At 31.1% G+C, this 21,543-nt stretch overlaps 1 protein-coding gene across 3 annotated transcripts in view; it reads left to right on the plus strand.

Moving 5' to 3' along the window:
• zip (myosin heavy chain 10) overlaps positions 1–21,543 on the plus strand; it is a 133,645-nt gene that overhangs the window by 51,245 nt on the left and 60,857 nt on the right. For all 3 annotated transcript variants that reach the window (XM_065514175.1, XM_065514174.1, XM_065514176.1), the window contains exon 3: positions 19,576–19,791. In XM_065514175.1, the coding sequence (XP_065370247.1) occupies positions 19,576–19,791 (216 nt within the window). The remainder of the gene's footprint in view (positions 1–19,575; positions 19,792–21,543) is intronic.

Consider the following 21,543-nt stretch of genomic DNA (forward strand, 5'->3'; position numbering starts at 1 on the left):
AACTTCAGGCGACGAATTTGGAAAAATATGGAGTTGCACACGTAACCCACTATATACGAATGGTAGTCCAATGGGTCCTAAATGCGACTGCATAAGTCGAATTTCTGAAATAAGTTTGGAATTTGAGAAAAACAGTTTTTAAAAAAAGTCTATTTTGAAAAAAGTCACTTTTATGATGAACTTCAGGCGACGAATTTGGAAAAATATGGAGTTGCACACGTAACCCACTATATACGAATGGTAGTCCAATGGGTCCTAAATGCGACTGCATAAGTCGAATTTCTGAAATAATTTTGGAATTTGAGAAAAACAGTTTTTAAAAAAAGTCTATTTTGAAAAAAGTCACTTTTATGATGAACTTCAGGCGACGAATTTGGAAAAATATGGAGTTGCACACGTAACCCACTATATACGAATGGTAGTCCAATGGGTCCTAAATGCGACTGCATAAGTCGAATTTCTGAAATAATTTTGGAATTTGAGAAAAACAGTTTTTAAAAAAAGTCTATTTTGAAAAAAGTCACTTTTATGATGAAGTTCAGGCGACGAATTTGGAAAAATATGGAGTTGCACACGTAACCCACTATATACGAATGGTAGTCCAATGGGTCCTAAATGCGACTGCATAAGTCGAATTTCTGAAATAATTTTGGAATTTGAGAAAAACAGTTTTTAAAAAAAGTCTATTTTGAAAAAAGTCACTTTTATGATGAACTTCAGGCGACGAATTTGGAAAAATATGGAGTTGCACACGTAACCCACTATATACGAATGGTAGTCCAATGGGTCCTAAATGCGACTGCATAAGTCGAATTTCTGAAATAATTTTGGAATTTGAGAAAAACAGTTTTTAAAAAAAGTCTATTTTGAAAAAAGTCACTTTTATGATGAACTTCAGGCGACGAATTTGGAAAAATATGGAGTTGCACACGTAACCCACTATATACGAATGGTAGTCCAATGGGTCCTAAATGCGACTGCATAAGTCGAATTTCTGAAATAATTTTGGAATTTGAGAAAAACAGTTTTTAAAAAAAGTCTATTTTGAAAAAAGTCACTTTTATGATGAACTTCAGGCGACGAATTTGGAAAAATATGGATTTGCACACGTAACCCACTATATACGAATGGTAGTCCAATGGGTCCTAAATGCGACTGCATAAGTCGAATTTCTGAAATAATTTTGGAATTTGAGACAAACAGGTTTTAAAAAAAGTCACTTTTATGATGAAGTTCAGGCGACGAATTTGGAAAAATATGGAGTTGCACACGTAACCCACTATATACGAATGGTAGTCCAATGGGTCCTAAATGCGACTGCATAAGTCGAATTTCTGAAATAATTTTGGAATTTGAGAAAAACAGTTTTTAAAAAAAGTCTATTTTGAAAAAAGTCACTTTTATGATGAACTTCAGGCGACGAATTTGGAAAAATATGGAGTTGCACACGTAACCCACTATATACGAATGGTAGTCCAATGGGTCCTAAATGCGACTGCATAAGTCGAATTTCTGAAATAATTTTGGAATTTGAGAAAAACAGTTTTTAAAAAAAGTCTATTTTGAAAAAAGTCACTTTTATGATGAACATCTGTGCATGGTATATGATTTCACGTCACAATCAAAGTAAATTAATAAAGTAGACTCAGTAGAACAGCTGACTATTTTTTTTATTCAGTCTGAACTGTTAATTCACTTAACATCTCACTGTACCACTATAAGCTAACAATCATAATAATCGTTGTAATTTTCTACATTAAACCTTTTTGGGAAATTTTTTAAATGCAAACTTCAAAAAAATGTGACAGACAAATTTAAATTTTAAATACTTAATATAAATATATAAATTACTTACCGCATTACGTATATAAGTATATACACGTAATCGCTGTAAGCGATTGTTAGCCTTTTGTAACGTTTTAAGACTACCAGCTAAACTATTATATTTTTCAAAATATATTTTATATAGCTCTCTTTCACCACCACTTTTAAAATTACTAATATTTAAACTTTTATTTGTATTTAACACAAAAAAAAACAACTCTGTAAAGAGTTTTTGAAAAACTTTGATATTTATTTTTTTTTTCATTTTTTAATATTTAGAATAGTAATGTTTAAAAATATAAGTAAATTTTAATCAATATAATTATTAATCAATGTTAATTTATTGGTCAAAGTAAATATTAAGTAATATTTATAATATTCTTAAATTATAACTTAAATGTTGTAACTTTTATAACCAAAAATTTTAAATGAACTATTCATTCAAAGAATGCACTTATAACTAAATAAAAAGTTAAAATACTGTCCAATGCAAATTCAATTTAGAGTTTCACTTGTTCTGACTCTAAAGAGGCTGACATGTCAAGTTATCTAGTGGTTGTTGTATCGAATACTATAGAAAACGTAAAACAACAGGCAGACTTTTATAGAGCAGCCAACATAAATCAAAACAAATTACATGTGGTTTTTATAAAATTTGTACTTGTTGTAAAATTGACTACACCTTATACATATTCGCCTGGTCACAGATTGTACCAAAACTGACTTTTTTTTCTTAGAATTATAATAAAAAAACTAAAAACAATAGTAAAAAAAGTTGAAGAAAAAAAATGAGTGGATCGTTAGACAGGAATGTTAAAAACAGGGAGAGAGTACGAAGTAGCAATATAGCAGTTCTTTTACACATATTTTATTTATCCACAATAAGTTTTTTGCTGAGAACAAAAATTGTCTGCACAGATGTTCATCATAAAAGTGACTTTTTTCAAAATAGACTTTTTTTAAAAACTGTTTTTCTCAAATTCCAAAATTATTTCAGAAATTCGACTTATGCAGTCGCATTTAGGACCCATTGGACTACCATTCGTATATAGTGGGTTACGTGTGCAACTCCATATTTTTCCAAATTCGTCGCCTGAAGTTCATCATAAAAGTGACTTTTTTCAAAATAGACTTTTTTTAAAAACTGTTTTTCTCAAATTCCAAAATTATTTCAGAAATTCGACTTACGCAGTCGCATTTAGGACCCATTGGACTACCATTCGTATATAGTGGGTTACGTGTGCAACTCCATATTTTTCCAAATTCGTCGCCTGAAGTTCATCATAAAAGTGACTTTTTTCAAAATAGACTTTTTTTAAAAACTGTTTTTCTCAAATTCCAAAATTATTTCAGAAATTCGACTTATGCAGTCGCATTTAGGACCCATTGGACTACCATTCGTATATAGTGGGTTACGTGTGCAACTCCATATTTTTCCAAATTCGTCGCCTGAACTTCATCATAAAAGTGACTTTTTTCAAAATAGACTTTTTTTAAAAACTGTTTTTCTCAAATTCCAAAATTATTTCAGAAATTCGACTTATGCAGTCGCATTTAGGACCCATTGGACTACCATTCGTATATAGTGGGTTACGTGTGCAACTCCATATTTTTCCAAATTCGTCGCCTGAAGTTCATCATAAAAGTGACTTTTTTCAAAATAGACTTTTTTTAAAAACTGTTTTTCTCAAATTCCAAAATTATTTCAGAAATTCGACTTATGCAGTCGCATTTAGGACCCATTGGACTACCATTCGTATATAGTGGGTTACGTGTGCAACTCCATATTTTTCCAAATTCGTCGCCTGAAGTTCATCATAAAAGTGACTTTTTTCAAAATAGACTTTTTTTAAAAACTGTTTTTCTCAAATTCCAAAATTATTTCAGAAATTCGACTTATGCAGTCGCATTTAGGACCCATTGGACTACCATTCGTATATAGTGGGTTACGTGTGCAACTCCATATTTTTCCAAATTCGTCGCCTGAACTTCATCATAAAAGTGACTTTTTTCAAAATAGACTTTTTTTAAAAACTGTTTTTCTCAAATTCCAAAATTATTTCAGAAATTCGACTTACGCAGTCGCATTTAGGACCCATTGGACTACCATTCGTATATAGTGGGTTACGTGTGCAACTCCATATTTTTCCAAATTCGTCGCCTGAAGTTCATCATAAAAGTGACTTTTTTCAAAATAGACTTTTTTTAAAAACTGTTTTTCTCAAATTCCAAAATTATTTCAGAAATTCGACTTATGCAGTCGCATTTAGGACCCATTGGACTACCATTCGTATATAGTGGGTTACGTGTGCAACTCCATATTTTTCCAAATTCGTCGCCTGAACTTCATCATAAAAGTGACTTTTTTCAAAATAGACTTTTTTAAAAACTGTTTTTCTCAAATTCCAAAATTATTTCAGAAATTCGACTTATGCATTCGCATTTAGGACCCATTGGACTACCATTCGTATATAGTGGGTTACGTGTGCAAATCCATATTTTTCCAAATTCGTCGCCTGAAGTTCATTATAAAAGTGACTTTTTTCAAAATAGACTTTTTTTAAAAACTGTTTTTCTCAAATTCCAAAATTATTTCAGAAATTCGACTTATGCAGTCGCATTTAGGACCCATTGGACTACCATTCGTATATAGTGGGTTACGTGTGCAACTCCATATTTTTCCAAATTCGTCGCCTGAAGTTCATCATAAAAGTGACTTTTTTCAAAATAGACTTTTTTTAAAAACTGTTTTTCTCAAATTCCAAAATTATTTCAGAAATTCGACTTACGCAGTCGCATTTAGGACCCATTGGACTACCATTCGTATATAGTGGGTTACGTGTGCAACTCCATATTTTTCCAAATTCGTCGCCTGAAGTTCATCATAAAAGTGACTTTTTTCAAAATAGACTTTTTTTAAAAACTGTTTTTCTCAAATTCCAAAATTATTTCAGAAATTCGACTTATGCAGTCGCATTTAGGACCCATTGGACTACCATTCGTATATAGTGGGTTACGTGTGCAACTCCATATTTTTCCAAATTCGTCGCCTGAACTTCATCATAAAAGTGACTTTTTTCAAAATAGACTTTTTTTAAAAACTGTTTGTCTCAAATTCCAAAATTATTTCAGAAATTCGACTTATGCAGTCGCATTTAGGACCCATTGGACTACCATTCGTATATAGTGGGTTACGTGTGCAAATCCATATTTTTCCAAATTCGTCGCCTGAAGTTCATTATAAAAGTGACTTTTTTCAAAATAGACTTTTTTTAAAAACTGTTTTTCTCAAATTCCAAAATTATTTCAGAAATTCGACTTATGCAGTCGCATTTAGAACCCATTGGACTACCATTCGTATATAGTGGGTTACGTGTGCAACTCCATATTTTTCCAAATTCGTCGCCTGAAGTTCATCATAAAAGTGACTTTTTTCAAAATAGACTTTTTTTAAAAACTGTTTTTCTCAAATTCCAAAATTATTTCAGAAATTCGACTTATGCAGTCGCATTTAGGACCCATTGGACTACCATTCGTATATAGTGGGTTACGTGTGCAACTCCATATTTTTCCAAATTCGTCGCCTGAACTTCATCATAAAAGTGACTTTTTTCAAAATAGACTTTTTTTAAAACCTGTTTGTCTCAAATTCCAAAATTATTTCAGAAATTCGACTTATGCAGTCGCATTTAGGACCCATTGGACTACCATTCGTATATAGTGGGTTACGTGTGCAAATCCATATTTTTCCAAATTCGTCGCCTGAAGTTCATCATAAAAGTGACTTTTTTCAAAATAGACTTTTTTTAAAAACTGTTTTTCTCAAATTCCAAAATTATTTCAGAAATTCGACTTATGCAGTCGCATTTAGGACCCATTGGACTACCATTCGTATATAGTGGGTTACGTGTGCAACTCCATATTTTTCCAAATTCGTCGCCTGAAGTTCATCATAAAAGTGACTTTTTTCAAAATAGACTTTTTTAAAAACTGTTTTTCTCAAATTCCAAAATTATTTCAGAAATTCGACTTATGCAGTCGCATTTAGGACCCATTGGACTACCATTCGTATATAGTGGGTTACGTGTGCAACTCCATATTTTTCCAAATTCGTCGCCTGAACTTCATCATAAAAGTGACTTTTTTCAAAATAGACTTTTTTTAAAAACTGTTTGTCTCAAATTCCAAAATTATTTCAGAAATTCGACTTATGCAGTCGCATTTAGGACCCATTGGACTACCATTCGTATATAGTGGGTTACGTGTGCAAATCCATATTTTTCCAAATTCGTCGCCTGAAGTTCATCATAAAAGTGACTTTTTTCAAAATAGACTTTTTTTAAAAACTGTTTTTCTCAAATTCCAAAATTATTTCAGAAATTCGACTTATGCAGTCGCATTTAGGACCCATTGGACTACCATTCGTATATAGTGGGTTACGTGTGCAACTCCATATTTTTCCAAATTCGTCGCCTGAAGTTCATCATAAAAGTGACTTTTTTCAAAATAGACTTTTTTAAAAACTGTTTGTCTCAAATTCCAAAATTATTTCAGAAATTCGACTTATGCAGTCGCATTTAGGACCCATTGGACTACCATTCGTATATAGTGGGTTACGTGTGCAACTCCATATTTTTCCAAATTCGTCGCCTGAACTTCATCATAAAAGTGACTTTTTTCAAAATAGACTTTTTTTAAAACCTGTTTGTCTCAAATTCCAAAATTATTTCAGAAATTCGACTTATGCAGTCGCATTTAGGACCCATTGGACTACCATTCGTATATAGTGGGTTACGTGTGCAAATTCATATTTTTCCAAATTCGTCGCCTGAAGTTCATCATAAAAGTGACTTTTTTCAAAATAGACTTTTTTTAAAAACTGTTTTTCTCAAATTCCAAAATTATTTCAGAAATTCGACTTATGCAGTCGCATTTAGGACCCATTGGACTACCATTCGTATATAGTGGGTTACGTGTGCAACTCCATATTTTTCCAAATTCGTCGCCTGAAGTTCATCATAAAAGTGACTTTTTTCAAAATAGACTTTTTTTAAAAACTGTTTTTCTCAAATTCCAAAATTATTTCAGAAATTCGACTTACGCAGTCGCATTTAGGACCCATTGGACTACCATTCGTATATAGTGGGTTACGTGTGCAACTCCATATTTTTCCAAATTCGTCGCCTGAAGTTCATCATAAAAGTGACTTTTTTCAAAATAGACTTTTTTTAAAAACTGTTTTTCTCAAATTCCAAAATTATTTCAGAAATTCGACTTATGCAGTCGCATTTAGGACCCATTGGACTACCATTCGTATATAGTGGGTTACGTGTGCAACTCCATATTTTTCCAAATTCGTCGCCTGAACTTCATCATAAAAGTGACTTTTTTCAAAATAGACTTTTTTTAAAAACTGTTTGTCTCAAATTCCAAAATTATTTCAGAAATTCGACTTATGCAGTCGCATTTAGGACCCATTGGACTACCATTCGTATATAGTGGGTTACGTGTGCAAATCCATATTTTTCCAAATTCGTCGCCTGAAGTTCATTATAAAAGTGACTTTTTTCAAAATAGACTTTTTTTAAAAACTGTTTTTCTCAAATTCCAAAATTATTTCAGAAATTCGACTTATGCAGTCGCATTTAGAACCCATTGGACTACCATTCGTATATAGTGGGTTACGTGTGCAACTCCATATTTTTCCAAATTCGTCGCCTGAAGTTCATCATAAAAGTGACTTTTTTCAAAATAGACTTTTTTTAAAAACTGTTTTTCTCAAATTCCAAAATTATTTCAGAAATTCGACTTATGCAGTCGCATTTAGGACCCATTGGACTACCATTCGTATATAGTGGGTTACGTGTGCAACTCCATATTTTTCCAAATTCGTCGCCTGAACTTCATCATAAAAGTGACTTTTTTCAAAATAGACTTTTTTTAAAACCTGTTTGTCTCAAATTCCAAAATTATTTCAGAAATTCGACTTATGCAGTCGCATTTAGGACCCATTGGACTACCATTCGTATATAGTGGGTTACGTGTGCAAATCCATATTTTTCCAAATTCGTCGCCTGAAGTTCATCATAAAAGTGACTTTTTTCAAAATAGACTTTTTTTAAAAACTGTTTTTCTCAAATTCCAAAATTATTTCAGAAATTCGACTTATGCAGTCGCATTTAGGACCCATTGGACTACCATTCGTATATAGTGGGTTACGTGTGCAACTCCATATTTTTCCAAATTCGTCGCCTGAAGTTCATCATAAAAGTGACTTTTTTCAAAATAGACTTTTTTAAAAACTGTTTTTCTCAAATTCCAAAATTATTTCAGAAATTCGACTTATGCAGTCGCATTTAGGACCCATTGGACTACCATTCGTATATAGTGGGTTACGTGTGCAACTCCATATTTTTCCAAATTCGTCGCCTGAACTTCATCATAAAAGTGACTTTTTTCAAAATAGACTTTTTTTAAAAACTGTTTGTCTCAAATTCCAAAATTATTTCAGAAATTCGACTTATGCAGTCGCATTTAGGACCCATTGGACTACCATTCGTATATAGTGGGTTACGTGTGCAAATCCATATTTTTCCAAATTCGTCGCCTGAAGTTCATCATAAAAGTGACTTTTTTCAAAATAGACTTTTTTTAAAAACTGTTTTTCTCAAATTCCAAAATTATTTCAGAAATTCGACTTATGCAGTCGCATTTAGGACCCATTGGACTACCATTCGTATATAGTGGGTTACGTGTGCAACTCCATATTTTTCCAAATTCGTCGCCTGAAGTTCATCATAAAAGTGACTTTTTTCAAAATAGACTTTTTTAAAAACTGTTTGTCTCAAATTCCAAAATTATTTCAGAAATTCGACTTATGCAGTCGCATTTAGGACCCATTGGACTACCATTCGTATATAGTGGGTTACGTGTGCAACTCCATATTTTTCCAAATTCGTCGCCTGAACTTCATCATAAAAGTGACTTTTTTCAAAATAGACTTTTTTTAAAACCTGTTTGTCTCAAATTCCAAAATTATTTCAGAAATTCGACTTATGCAGTCGCATTTAGGACCCATTGGACTACCATTCGTATATAGTGGGTTACGTGTGCAAATTCATATTTTTCCAAATTCGTCGCCTGAAGTTCATCATAAAAGTGACTTTTTTCAAAATAGACTTTTTTTAAAAACTGTTTTTCTCAAATTCCAAAATTATTTCAGAAATTCGACTTATGCAGTCGCATTTAGGACCCATTGGACTACCATTCGTATATAGTGGGTTACGTGTGCAACTCCATATTTTTCCAAATTCGTCGCCTGAAGTTCATCATAAAAGTGACTTTTTTCAAAATAGACTTTTTTAAAAACTGTTTTTCTCAAATTCCAAAATTATTTCAGAAATTCGACTTATGCAGTCGCATTTAGGACCCATTGGACTACCATTCGTATATAGTGGGTTACGTGTGCAACTCCATATTTTTCCAAATTCGTCGCCTGAATTTCATCATAAAAGTGACTTTTTTCAAAATAGACTTTTTTTAAAAACTGTTTGTCTCAAATTCCAAAATTATTTCAGAAATTCGACTTATGCAGTCGCATTTAGGACCCATTGGACTACCATTCGTATATAGTGGGTTACGTGTGCAAATCCATATTTTTCCAAATTCGTCGCCTGAAGTTCATCATAAAAGTGACTTTTTTCAAAATAGACTTTTTTTAAAAACTGTTTTTCTCAAATTCCAAAATTATTTCAGAAATTCGACTTATGCAGTCGCATTTAGGACCCATTGGACTACCATTCGTATATAGTGGGTTACGTGTGCAACTCCATATTTTTCCAAATTCGTCGCCTGAACTTCATCATAAAAGTGACTTTTTTCAAAATGTTTTTTTTTTAATATTATTATAAAAAAAACATCTGAAATATTTTTTTTAATTTTTTATATTTCTGAAATTGTTTCTGAAATTATTTCTGATACCTATTTCAGACGTATTTTGGTATTATAATTCAATTATCAAGACTGTTAAGTGATTAACAGTGCTCTGTTGACTGTAAAATGAGCAATGTTAAAAAATGTGGTTTTTGTCTGTGCTAGTTAAATACGAATTTATCTTCACACACATTAAATTATATTAAAAAAAAACAACTGCATTTCATCATTATTTACACTTGGCAAATGCAATTTTATAAAAACAAATCTACACACATCTTATATTCATTCACATACAAACACATATTTTGACACAGAATACGCCTGGTTGTCATATTTTTATTTGCTTTTTCAGATGCCTAGAGCAGGGTTAAACAAGTTGCTATAAAAGTACTTTTTGGTGTACAATTAAAAGCTGCAAAGTACCATGGTACACTAATAATTACTTATTTACTCGTTTTAGTAAGAAACATGTCGAATCTAACAACTTGAGAACAAAATGCGAATGGATTGCTTTATCTTAGATCTGTTCAATTGCCTTTATTTTATTTTGCCTTACATCTACGAATAAGATTTGAGATCCATTTGAAAATAAAAGTATTTCTCAAATTGAGATTCATTTGAGAATATTTAATATGAAATTTGAGAAAATTTTAGGTTTGAAAACCGTTTGAGAATATCATTTGATATCAAGTTGAGAAAATACAATTTTTTTGAATCGGCCCAAATAATTTTTTTTAAATCGGCATTTTTTTTGATGGAATTTTTAGGTAGAAAAAAGTTTTGAATATTATTATTAAAAGACAAAAACTTTTTGTTTTTCTAAAATTTCCCCCAAGGCCTTGGACTTTATTTGAGCCTAGGGGTCTCCACAATTGATCAGGAATATCAAATCAGTAACTTGCTGTTTTGATTTTGACAAAAGTAAACCCAGTCGATATTAAAGTATCGATATAGATTTCAATGACATTTTTTTAAACCTATTTTTCAATTGTCTTTTTGAGACTCGTTTTCCTACATATTTCTCTCCTTAATATATTCTTTAAATTAAAAGACTAATGTGCTGTTTTTCTATAGCGAACGAGTGCTTTGAGTGGACGTTTTACATGTATTTTGTTTTTGTTACAATAACAAAACACATGTTAAATTTCCACTCAAAGTACTCGTTCGCTATAGAAAAACAGCACATTAATTTCAAATCTATAGATATAAAAATGAAATGGTCCATGTATGTAATGGCATCACGTGAGAACGGCTGGAGCGATTTGACTGATTTTTTTTTATTCGATTCGAAATTTTCAGGAGATGGTTTGTAAAGAAAAAATTCAAAAATTCCGGTTAAAACTCGGATTTTTTTTTGATTCCAGTCAACTGTAATAAAAGTATGCAGTACAAATTTAGATATTTTATTTGCAAATCATAATATTAATAGGCAAGTCGATTTCTTTAGACCCCTTTTACGCTCTCATTATACATTCAATTAGGGTAAAAAATATACCATTTTAAAGGGATTTCTTCACAGAAGTGCAGAATATATATTTTATTGAAATCGGTTCAGTTTTTTAGGAGTTATAAGCGTTTAAAGATGTTACTAACACATATGCAAAAACGTGTACATGTGAACCTTAAGCTAAAATGTAAACAAAACAATGCGTTGTTGTAAATAAATAAGAGAAACAATTAAACAGTATTGATTTCGCTCTGTTTTAAGTGAGAGTAGTTATAGAAAACAAAGAATAAGACTTTAGTAATTCAAAGTCACTTAAAAACTATATTTTGGAGGTGTTTTTTTTTTTGTTTTTAACTCCCATATGTATAAACAATTTTAAAATTTATCAAAGGTTTACAAACTAAATTTCCATTTAAAATTAGTTTTATAAACCTTTGACAAATTTAAAACTGTTTATGCATATGGGGGTAAATATGTAATTCCCAGTAAGCACCAAAGCCCCAAAAATTCAAGCACTTGAACATTTTGTTGAAATTTGACTTGAATGCAAATGTAATTATACTTTAGACATGAAAAATATTTGAAAATTTATTTATTTTTTAAACAAAAAACATATGGCTTGAATTTATGTTTCCTTTTTACTGGAGAATGCTATTGAAATAAAGTGTAATACAACTGTATTTCAATTGCTTGACTATAATTCAAGGCTTGAATTACACTTGCTTTCAACTTGAATTCCAGTAAAAATGCTTATTGGGATTGTACATAAGTAAATATTTATTTTATAAATGTACAGAACTATAATTGTGACGGTTTTCAAACTTCATACGAATCAATTTCTTATCACGGCATGAAGTTTAATAAAAAATGGTACGGGTCGGAACAAATGGTGAGTCACTTCCCATACAAATTAAATAGTTATTTCTAAATATTTTGTGAACTATAATTGCAAGATTCTTTAAACTTAGTCTAAATGGCTCATTTATAATTTTGCATAGTTTCGTTGAAATGGTTCGGGATTGGAATAGTGGGCGTGGCCCTATACAAAGTAAATAATTAATTTCGAATATCTGTAGAACTATAATTGTACAAGTGTTTAAACTTTTTACGAGTTAATTTGTTATTACTAAGCGGAGTTTAGCTGAATATAGACGGAATTAGATTAGAGGGCGTAGCACTTCCCATACGGAGTAAATATTGATTTCGAATATCTGGGGAACCAAAATGGGAGGGGTCGGAAAAGGAGGTGAGTCACCTTCCATACAAAGGAATAATTGCAAGGTTATTCAAACTTTGTCCGCATAGCTCTCTTACCATTTTACAGAGATTGTCTGAAAATGGTCGGGATTGCAGTAGTAGTCGTGCACAATGTAAATAATTAATTTTGAATATCTCGAGAACTATAATTCTAAAAATATTTAAACTCTGTATCAATAAATTTATTACCATTCTAAGGAGGTTAGCTAAAAACGAATTTATTCCTGATCCCTGTACGAAGTTTAGCTAAGCGTGATGAAAGGAAAGTTAAAGTAAAGCTTGATATGAGTTATTTTTTTACACAAAAGATTTAAAAATGGGTGGGATCAGAAGAGTGGTGTGGTATCTCCCATACCAAATTAGTTAGTTATATTTTGCATGTGTTATTTTCGTTCCATTGTACGGAGTTAGGTTGTATCAGAAATCATTCATATTTTTTAATTTTACTAGGGTAGGGGTAGCGAAGTACACCGGGTTATGCTAGTAAATATGAACAGGCAGGAGTATGCGGGTTGGAGAAACTTGAAGAACTAACATTAGTAAATGCCACCGGGCGAAGCCGGGGCGGAATTCGCAACAGATGGTGTATCTTTGGAATGCGATTTTGAAAAATATTTTTTAACCCGAATTTTTTTTCATCAAAAATTTTTTTTGTCAAAAATTATTTTTCCAAAAAAAATTAAAAAAAAAATTGGAAAAAACTTTTTTAAAAAGAATTAAAATATTTCAAAAAGAAAAAAATTAAAAAAAAAAATTTATAAAATAATTTCGAAAAACAAAAATTTTAATTTTGTTTACCTAAAAATATTTAAAAAAAAAATTATTTTTAGGTATAATTTGGTGAAGCGTATCTAAGATTCGGCACAGCCGAATATAGCCCTCTTACTTGTTTCATCTCACTTAGTGTAAAAAACAAAGTTTTTTTGCTTCGAAAATTTCGAATTTTGTGCCAACAAAGTGTCATATGCAATAAGTGCCACTGAAGCACTCCGATTGCAATTCACCGAAGCGTATGATGAATGTGTTTCATCGGTTTTAACTTGCAAGAGATGGTTTGTGCGGTTCAGATGTGGTGATTTTGACACGGAAGACAAATATCGCCAAGACTTAGAATTGGAGGCATTACTCCATTAAGACTGTTGTCAAACTCAACAAGAGCTTGCAAAATCATTGGAGCTTCTCAAATGTTTGTAAGAAGCAGGATTCATCCAAAAGCAGGGAAATTGGGTACCATACGAATTGAAGCCGCGAGACCTTTTGCATGTCCGAAATGATGCTTGAACGCTGTAAAAGAAAATAATCTATATGAGCGGCTGAAATCTGGCCAGACAATTACAGGAAATCTGTACTGAACGAAGCGAGCATTTGCAGAAAAACGCCTAGAAAGAAACCGTAATATTCCATCATGACAATTTTCGAATACATGTTGCAATACCTGTTAAAAAATATTTAAAAAAAAGTGTTTGGGAAGTTTTGTCTCGCCCGCTTTATAGTCCAGACATTGTCTCGTCCGAATACTATTTGTTTCGATCGATGCAGAACGTTCTCTCTGCGATAAGCTTCACTTTGGAAGAGAGTATCTGATATTCGCTTGATTAGTTCTTGGCCTCAAAAGATGAGTTGATCTTTTGGCTCGGAATCCATATGTTTCCAGAAAGATGGGAAAAGGTCATAGCTAACAATGGCCTATACTTTGAATAAATTGAAATGGGCCATTTTGGCCACAAAAAAATCATAGTATTTCGCCCTTTCAAGTTTTCAAAGAAGGAAAAGGCCATAAATGTACCATTTTCATTGGTACAATTGGTAAATTTCTGTTTGTATCCCAGATCTGGTGCTTTATTTACAAACACATGCGAATTTTAGCTGCTGATCCTTCTCTTCATGAAATGTGTGTGTGTTTTTTTTTCATATAGATTTTTGATTGTGCCAAATGAGGATGGATGCTGCTGCATGTATATATTGCAATGATGATGTGATGATACCATGTGTACGCAACCATATTGCGACTCTTTCTCCATTTTTTTTTTATTATTATTTTAATGCAAACTAAAATGTTGGGTTATGTTTATCATTATTTTTGCCTTCAACGTGATGTGTTGTGTCGTCATCATATCTATCTTGATGCAAAAAAAAGTTCTACTCAGACGCAGTCTTTGTATTTTTGTATATTTGTTTATTCTGGGTTGGCGGCTGTGTGGTTTCTTAATAAAAATGAAAATAAAGCACACAAAACAAGTTCAAGGCTCTCAAATTGAAATTCCTTCAACTTGACGTTAAGTAAATGAGAAGAAAATAAAAATCTGGCAAAATAAGAAGAAAACAAAAACACAATACAATATGATGCACACAATACTGCAGCAGCATTCTACAAAATTAAATTGTACCAATTTATGGTTTGAATTTTTAAGTATAAAACTATTTCATGTGTAGTTTTGAGTGTGTGTGAGTAGTTTGTATCTGTGTATTTGAAATATACGCGCGAAAAGATACCAGTTGTGTTGTTCGGTTTCTTTTTTTTGTTGTTATTATTGTTAATGATGCATTTTGCATTGCAAACAGATTGTTTAGGAGATTTTACACATGCTTAAACACTCAATGCATGCTGTTTGATTTCTAGATGCTGTTTAAACAAATTAAATACAAATAACGAAATATGTAGGTACTTGCACAGATTTCAAGAAATAATTGTAATAAGTTTACACAGAAGTTTTAGAAATTATTTCGTATTTCTTAATGAAAATACAATTTTGGTGAGAGCGGCACGATTTGCTTGCAAAATCAAACATTAGAAAAATTATAATATTTTTATTTGCTAGCAAACATAATTCTCAAACCTTTCTCAAAAATAAACAGATATTTCCAATTCATATTTGATTTGAATTGTTAATTCAAATCTAAAGTTGGCTACAGATTCAAAATGATTTAAGGAGTGAGATCGAAAAATTCTTAACATACATATATGTTTATAAAAAAGAAACCACTAAACTTACAGCTTTAATTTTTTTTTTATTTGATTGAAATTATTATTACAATTTACAAAAAAAAATATTTTTATAGTTTTAATCACTAGTGATGAAATTTTGAACCTTTTTCGGAAACCCTTCCATTAACGTTTTTATAGTGCTTTCTGTCACTTTGCTCGAACATGTAGTCCATCTCCGTTTAAAATCTACCACACTTTTGGACACCTTTTTTGTACTCTTCAATTCTCTTTTAACAAGAGCCCAATATCTCTCCACTGGCCTTAGCTCCGGGCAGTTTGGAGGATTTGCCTCTCTTGGTACAAATACCACATTATTGTTCTTGTACCACTCAAGGGCTTGTTTGCCATAGTGACAGGATGCCAAGTCAGGCCAAAAATAAGTGGACACATTATGAAGTCTTATGAATGGAAGCAGCCTTTTTTGTAAACATTCCTTGATGTAAATTTCGGTATTTATAGAGCCCGTTGTAACAAATGAGTGGCTTCTTTTGCCGCAACTGCATATTGCTTGCCATACCAAGAACTTTCTGGGAAATTTTGTCTGCTTTTGGGTCCTAAACTTTTCTTCAACATTCCCTCGAGCATCAGCAACATAAAATTTTTGACCTGGAAGTTGCGAAAAATCTGCCAGAACATACGTTTCGTCATCCATTATGCAGCAAGAATATTTTTTTATAAAACTTGACTTCAATTTCCGTGCTCTGTTTTTGGCCTCTAAATTTTTAGTAGCGTTCCTGTCAGGAACTTTTTGAGCCTTGTATGTTTTTAAACCTGCATTAGCTTTAACTTTTCGTACCAAATAGTCCGAGCACTGAGCTAACCGGGCTGCTTTCCTACCGGATGTGTTGGGAGCTCTTTTGAAAATGCGTTCTATTTTTTTGGCTTTAGAAACATCATGTGGACCATTCCTTCTACCTGAACCAGGTTTTCTATCAACTGACAAGTTCTCCCGGTACTGTTTAATAACATTGGAAACAGTTTGACGGCAGACCTTTGTATGCTTGGCCAACTTTTTGTAAGACCAAGTTGGGTTTTGTTGAAAATATTTAATAATTTCAGTACGCACTTTTTTCTGGTCACTCATTTTAATCAGATTAACAAAAAAATTAATATAATTGACATTACACATAATAACTGACATGTTTTTCAAAGGTAACTTGATCAAAAAAAAATTCAAATAATACTTGGGTTAAAAAATGTAATGAAAAACGTGTGTTAAGAATTTTTCGATCTCACTCCTTATTATGAATTAAATTGTTAATAAAATTTACAAAAATTCAAAATAATAAAATTTGAACAAAAAATATTTTTCTTTCGTCAATTTGTTGTTGTTTTGATTCAAAGAAAAATTTAGTTATTCAATAAATTTTATAAAGCTTGTAATAGATTTGAATTAAAGAAAACTTGAAAGATTCAATAAGAATTCAATACTATAAGCAATTAAATAACTTTGTACCAAGAAATTAAGAAATAAATCTATCAAACCTTTGGTTCGAGAAAGGATTCCAAATCATTCTAAATATGACATCAAACTTCAATGTTTACTGTGAGTCTGATAGATTTTAAGGGCGATATTATGGGGAAGGGAGCCGATACATAACTGATACATTGATTGTTTGTTCAGGAACAGGGACCGCTTCTAGTTCTAACACTTCATATGAAAGGGGGCCTATGACTTTAATTTAAAGTTGGCCTCGGACTTGTTCGGTTTTGGATATTATATTACTTGCTACGGAATCGAATTAAAATTAGTTCATAAATCAAATATGTGTTAAATTTATTGAATAATTGTAAATTTTTTGCCATGTTAAGAAGCTAATTACTCCTCTTTTCACATGATACCGAACTGGTGCATTGAACACGAGCTTATTTGATGTATATTTTTTAGAGTCCGTCCGAAATCAGTTTTTTTTTAGACCGAAACTGAACCGAATATTCGGCAAACAGAAATCATTCACCCCTATTGCAAATCAATCACCCTTATCGTGGTTGGCGTAAACGTCTTTCGCCTACGATAGTTTCGTACTAGATTAAAGAAACAATTTGCATTTTATCTTTAATCTAGTACGAAACTGTCGTAGGCGTAAGACGTTTACACCAACCACGATAAGGGTGAATATTTCACATGAAATATTTTACTTTTTTCGTTCATCAACTTTGTTCAAGTGGAAAAATTCCCTTGTTGTGAAATTTGGAAACAATAAACAGCTGTTACGAACAAAATCAACTATTGTGAATGAAAAGTTCATGGGAATGTCACGATAGCAATTTTCCCTTCGAGGGAAATGGATATTTAATTATAAATTGGCAATTAATAATGAATTATGATGCCGGACAAATGTCCAGCTCTAACACATCTCGATAATATAGCGCCAAATTTCATATTTCGGAGCATCAGAATGCTTTAATGGAATGAGGTTTGTTCACATAAACTTGATCTTTCAAATGGCCCAGAATTTGGCGGCTTATGTGAAAGATAAGTGTTTTTTTTTTATTTGTTCAGTTTTTCAAAAAGCCAATACACAAACATTACATGCATCCAAAGCGGCCCTCGGTTAACATTTCCCAAGTTTTTGTACTTAATAAATGTCAAATAGATGATTCTTAATCTCCCCTATCGCCAATAACATGTGAAATTTTGTTCCCATGAAATATCAATTGCTATCGTGATATTCCCATGAACTTTTCATTCACAATAGTTGATTTTGTTTGCAACAGCTGGTTATTGTTTACAAAATTCCATCTAAAAATTTCACAACATGGGGAATTTTTTCCCGTGAATAAAGTTGATGAACGAGAAATGGGAAAAGGGAACATATTTCATGTAAAATGTTGATTCGCGATAGAGGTGAATATTTCCTAACCTAAAATGTTCCTTACCTTTTTGTATATTGTGGACACCATTCATCTTGAACAGACCCCAAAAAGTATATATTCCGTATCCTACAAATAACATACATACATGATTGATACATCAATATATCGGGAATTCTCCGGACTCGGTTGTTATTTAAAATTGAGAAAATCGGCCAACAAATAGCTAAGATATAAGGAAAAATCCGGGACAACCTCGATTTTTTTCCTATTTTTTTGTATCTATGTATATCTGGATTACTAAGTCATTAATATAGACAATATGGATATCTAATGATAGATATTTCAAAGTCCATTGCAACGATGTATATAAGGCTATAGAAAGTTGGACCTACAATAAGTCAAAGTCGGGAAAAATATTTTTAACTAGAATTTTTTTAACCAAAAATTTTTTTTTTCATAAATTATGTTTCACTAAAGGTATTTATAGATGGCAATACTGAGTATTAACACTTTTCAAATTTATAATATTATTGAAATCATTCGGTATGTCAAGAAATCGTTTCGAAAAACATTTATTGTTTACACGATAGTATTACAAATATTTTATTTCTTTGTTGATTGATATTTTTCTGCAAACTTTATTTTAATTTTATATTTTCTTGACATTTTTGTTTGCCTTATTTGTATTTATAAATACATACCCGATACATATGAAAATAAACAGAATTTTAATCGTTTTAAACAAATTTTAAATACCGACCGCAAATCAAAAAAATCATTCGTATTTTTTGAAAATCTAATACAAATTTTGTTTAAATGATGAAATTGTATTATGCTACTTGAGTTTTTGACAAATATTAATACTCAATATTGCCGTCTATAAATACCTTAATAAATTTAATTTTTTATTTTGAATTACAAAAAAATTAAAAACAATTTGGAAAACAAAATTTTAAAATTTTGAAAATTTTTTTAAATTTTGTTTACCTAAAAATATTTAAAATTTTTATTTTAAAGTATAATTTGGTGAAGGGTATATAACTTGTTTTTTGGTGATTTTAAAATATCTGTTATTTTCTTAAACTTTTTGCAATGTCCTTCAAAATTTTCATAATCTATGTTTTTCTTAAACAAGTTGTGGTTGACCTAATTTTGCTCGAATACTGATAATAGTAGAATTTTTGGCCTAATCCGAAAACGAATATTCCAACGTACCCTAATATTTGTATGCCTTAATATTAATAAATATTTATTTAATTTATACAAATTATTAATTGTTTTTTTTTATCTTTTTTTCTTGTTATTACAGGGCTTTGTCGCTGCCAGTATTAAACGTGAACATGGCGATGAAGTCGAAGTTGAACTTACCGAAACCGGTAAACGTGTTATGGTTCTACGTGATGATATACAAAAAATGAACCCGCCTAAATTCGACAAAGTCGAGGATATGGCCGAACTAACATGTCTCAACGAGGCATCCGTCTTGCACAATATCAAAGACAGATATTACTCGGGTTTGATTTATGTAAGTACAAACTGTTTTTTTTTTCTTCTTTTTAATTCTAAATATATGACTACGATTTCATATATGCAAGATACTAAAAAATATTGGATGAATGTTTTTTTCCCCCATTTGGTTTCTTTAATATAAACAAACTTTTCTCATTTGCCAAACCAATGCATGACGTTATAACGTTTTGTATTTGTTCTTATATTTTTTTTTTATTATTTATTTGGAAATCATATAGAGATATCTTGCAAATCAGTCAGCTAAATAGCTGGCCAGGCTGCTATTATACAGTTTTTTTTGTTTGCAGTTTATTTACTAAGTTTGTCAGTTGGTGGGTTGTGGTCTGTCTGTTTTTTTTTGTGTTAAACAAACAGATGTCCATTTTATAAATGTGTTTTTTGCTGCTTAAAGTAAACCGTACAAATATAGGTTTCAATATGCAAAAAATATAAGCTTTTGTATAGGAATACACTAGAGATTTAGTGTACGGTTAAGTAGTTCTAAACCAGTTGTCTGTTAAGAACTGTACGCAGAGAAAACAGATTCGTGGTAGCAACCGAATTTGTAGCCAATGGAATGATTCTGTCTTTGTGGACAAATTTTACAGTTGTGGGTACCAAATTTTAGAAGGGGTAACAAAAGTTTGGTTACTTCAGCCGAAATTCTTCTTTATGAACTGACTTTCTGTTGATTGAACTAAAAAATTCTATGTGTGCAACCAAATCATTCTATTGCCATTAAAATTTCTAAATTTTTACTAATTTTGTGAAACAACAACTACTTAAGCTACGCTCACATTGCGCTCATCTCTCTTTTAAACAATTGTTTATTTGATCTTACATACATTTAGCAAGAGCAAATAATTAGGACCTTTCTATGTTATTTTTTCTACATTAAACAAATCGTTTCATTACTTAATTTTTTTTCGGCCTTTTAGTTTAGCTGTTTTTACTAAAATTAGTTCCTACCAATTGAAACTACATACATTTTTTGACAGCACCTTTAGATTTGCTTCGTTTATCATGGTTTCAGTGTATTTCTTTCTATCTTTGTCTCATATGTGCATTATAAAATGATTGTGATGCGAGTAGAACATAACGCAGAATTCACTCAATACCTTTTAAAGTAAATATTTAATTATTATTTACCCTTGTCCCCCATACAAATGTGGCAATGTGTAGTTGACTTTTGGCATTAAAACTTCTGTCTGCTCATTTGCCTGGTTATGTAACGTGTTGGGCTTTTGAATGCTTACGTTATTCTTTTAACCCATTTTTTTTTTTATTAAATAAGTTTAACTTTGAAAGTTAGTATTATGCTTTCAAGCGTAATTACCGGCGGATTATTAGGGGCCACAAATCGATTTTCGAACAATCAACTTTTTGCTAAAATCAATCGATTTTATTATCCCAAATTATTTTCAATTAACTGAAAAAGGTCGATAAAAGTCAAATTTTAATTAAAAACAAGTAAGAGAGCTATATTCGGCTGTGTCAAATCTTCTATACCCTTCACCAAATTATACTTCGAAATAAAAATTTTAAATATTTTTATGTAAAATAAAATTATTTTTTTTCCAAAGTTGTTTTTTAATTTTTTTGAAAAAAATTTTTTTTTCTTAAAAATTTTTAATTTATTTTGTTTTTTCAATTTTTTTTACAATATTTCTATATATAATTCTCAATTAAATGCAGTTAGTACCTCTCTTTAAATCTCTAAGAAAAAAAATTGAGAAAAATCTATTATTTTCATATTCCAGAAAACATT

This window comes from Calliphora vicina, chromosome 5 (genome assembly GCF_958450345.1).
Source record: "Calliphora vicina chromosome 5, idCalVici1.1, whole genome shotgun sequence".
In the NCBI taxonomy this organism is placed as follows: Eukaryota; Metazoa; Arthropoda; class Insecta; order Diptera; family Calliphoridae; genus Calliphora; species Calliphora vicina.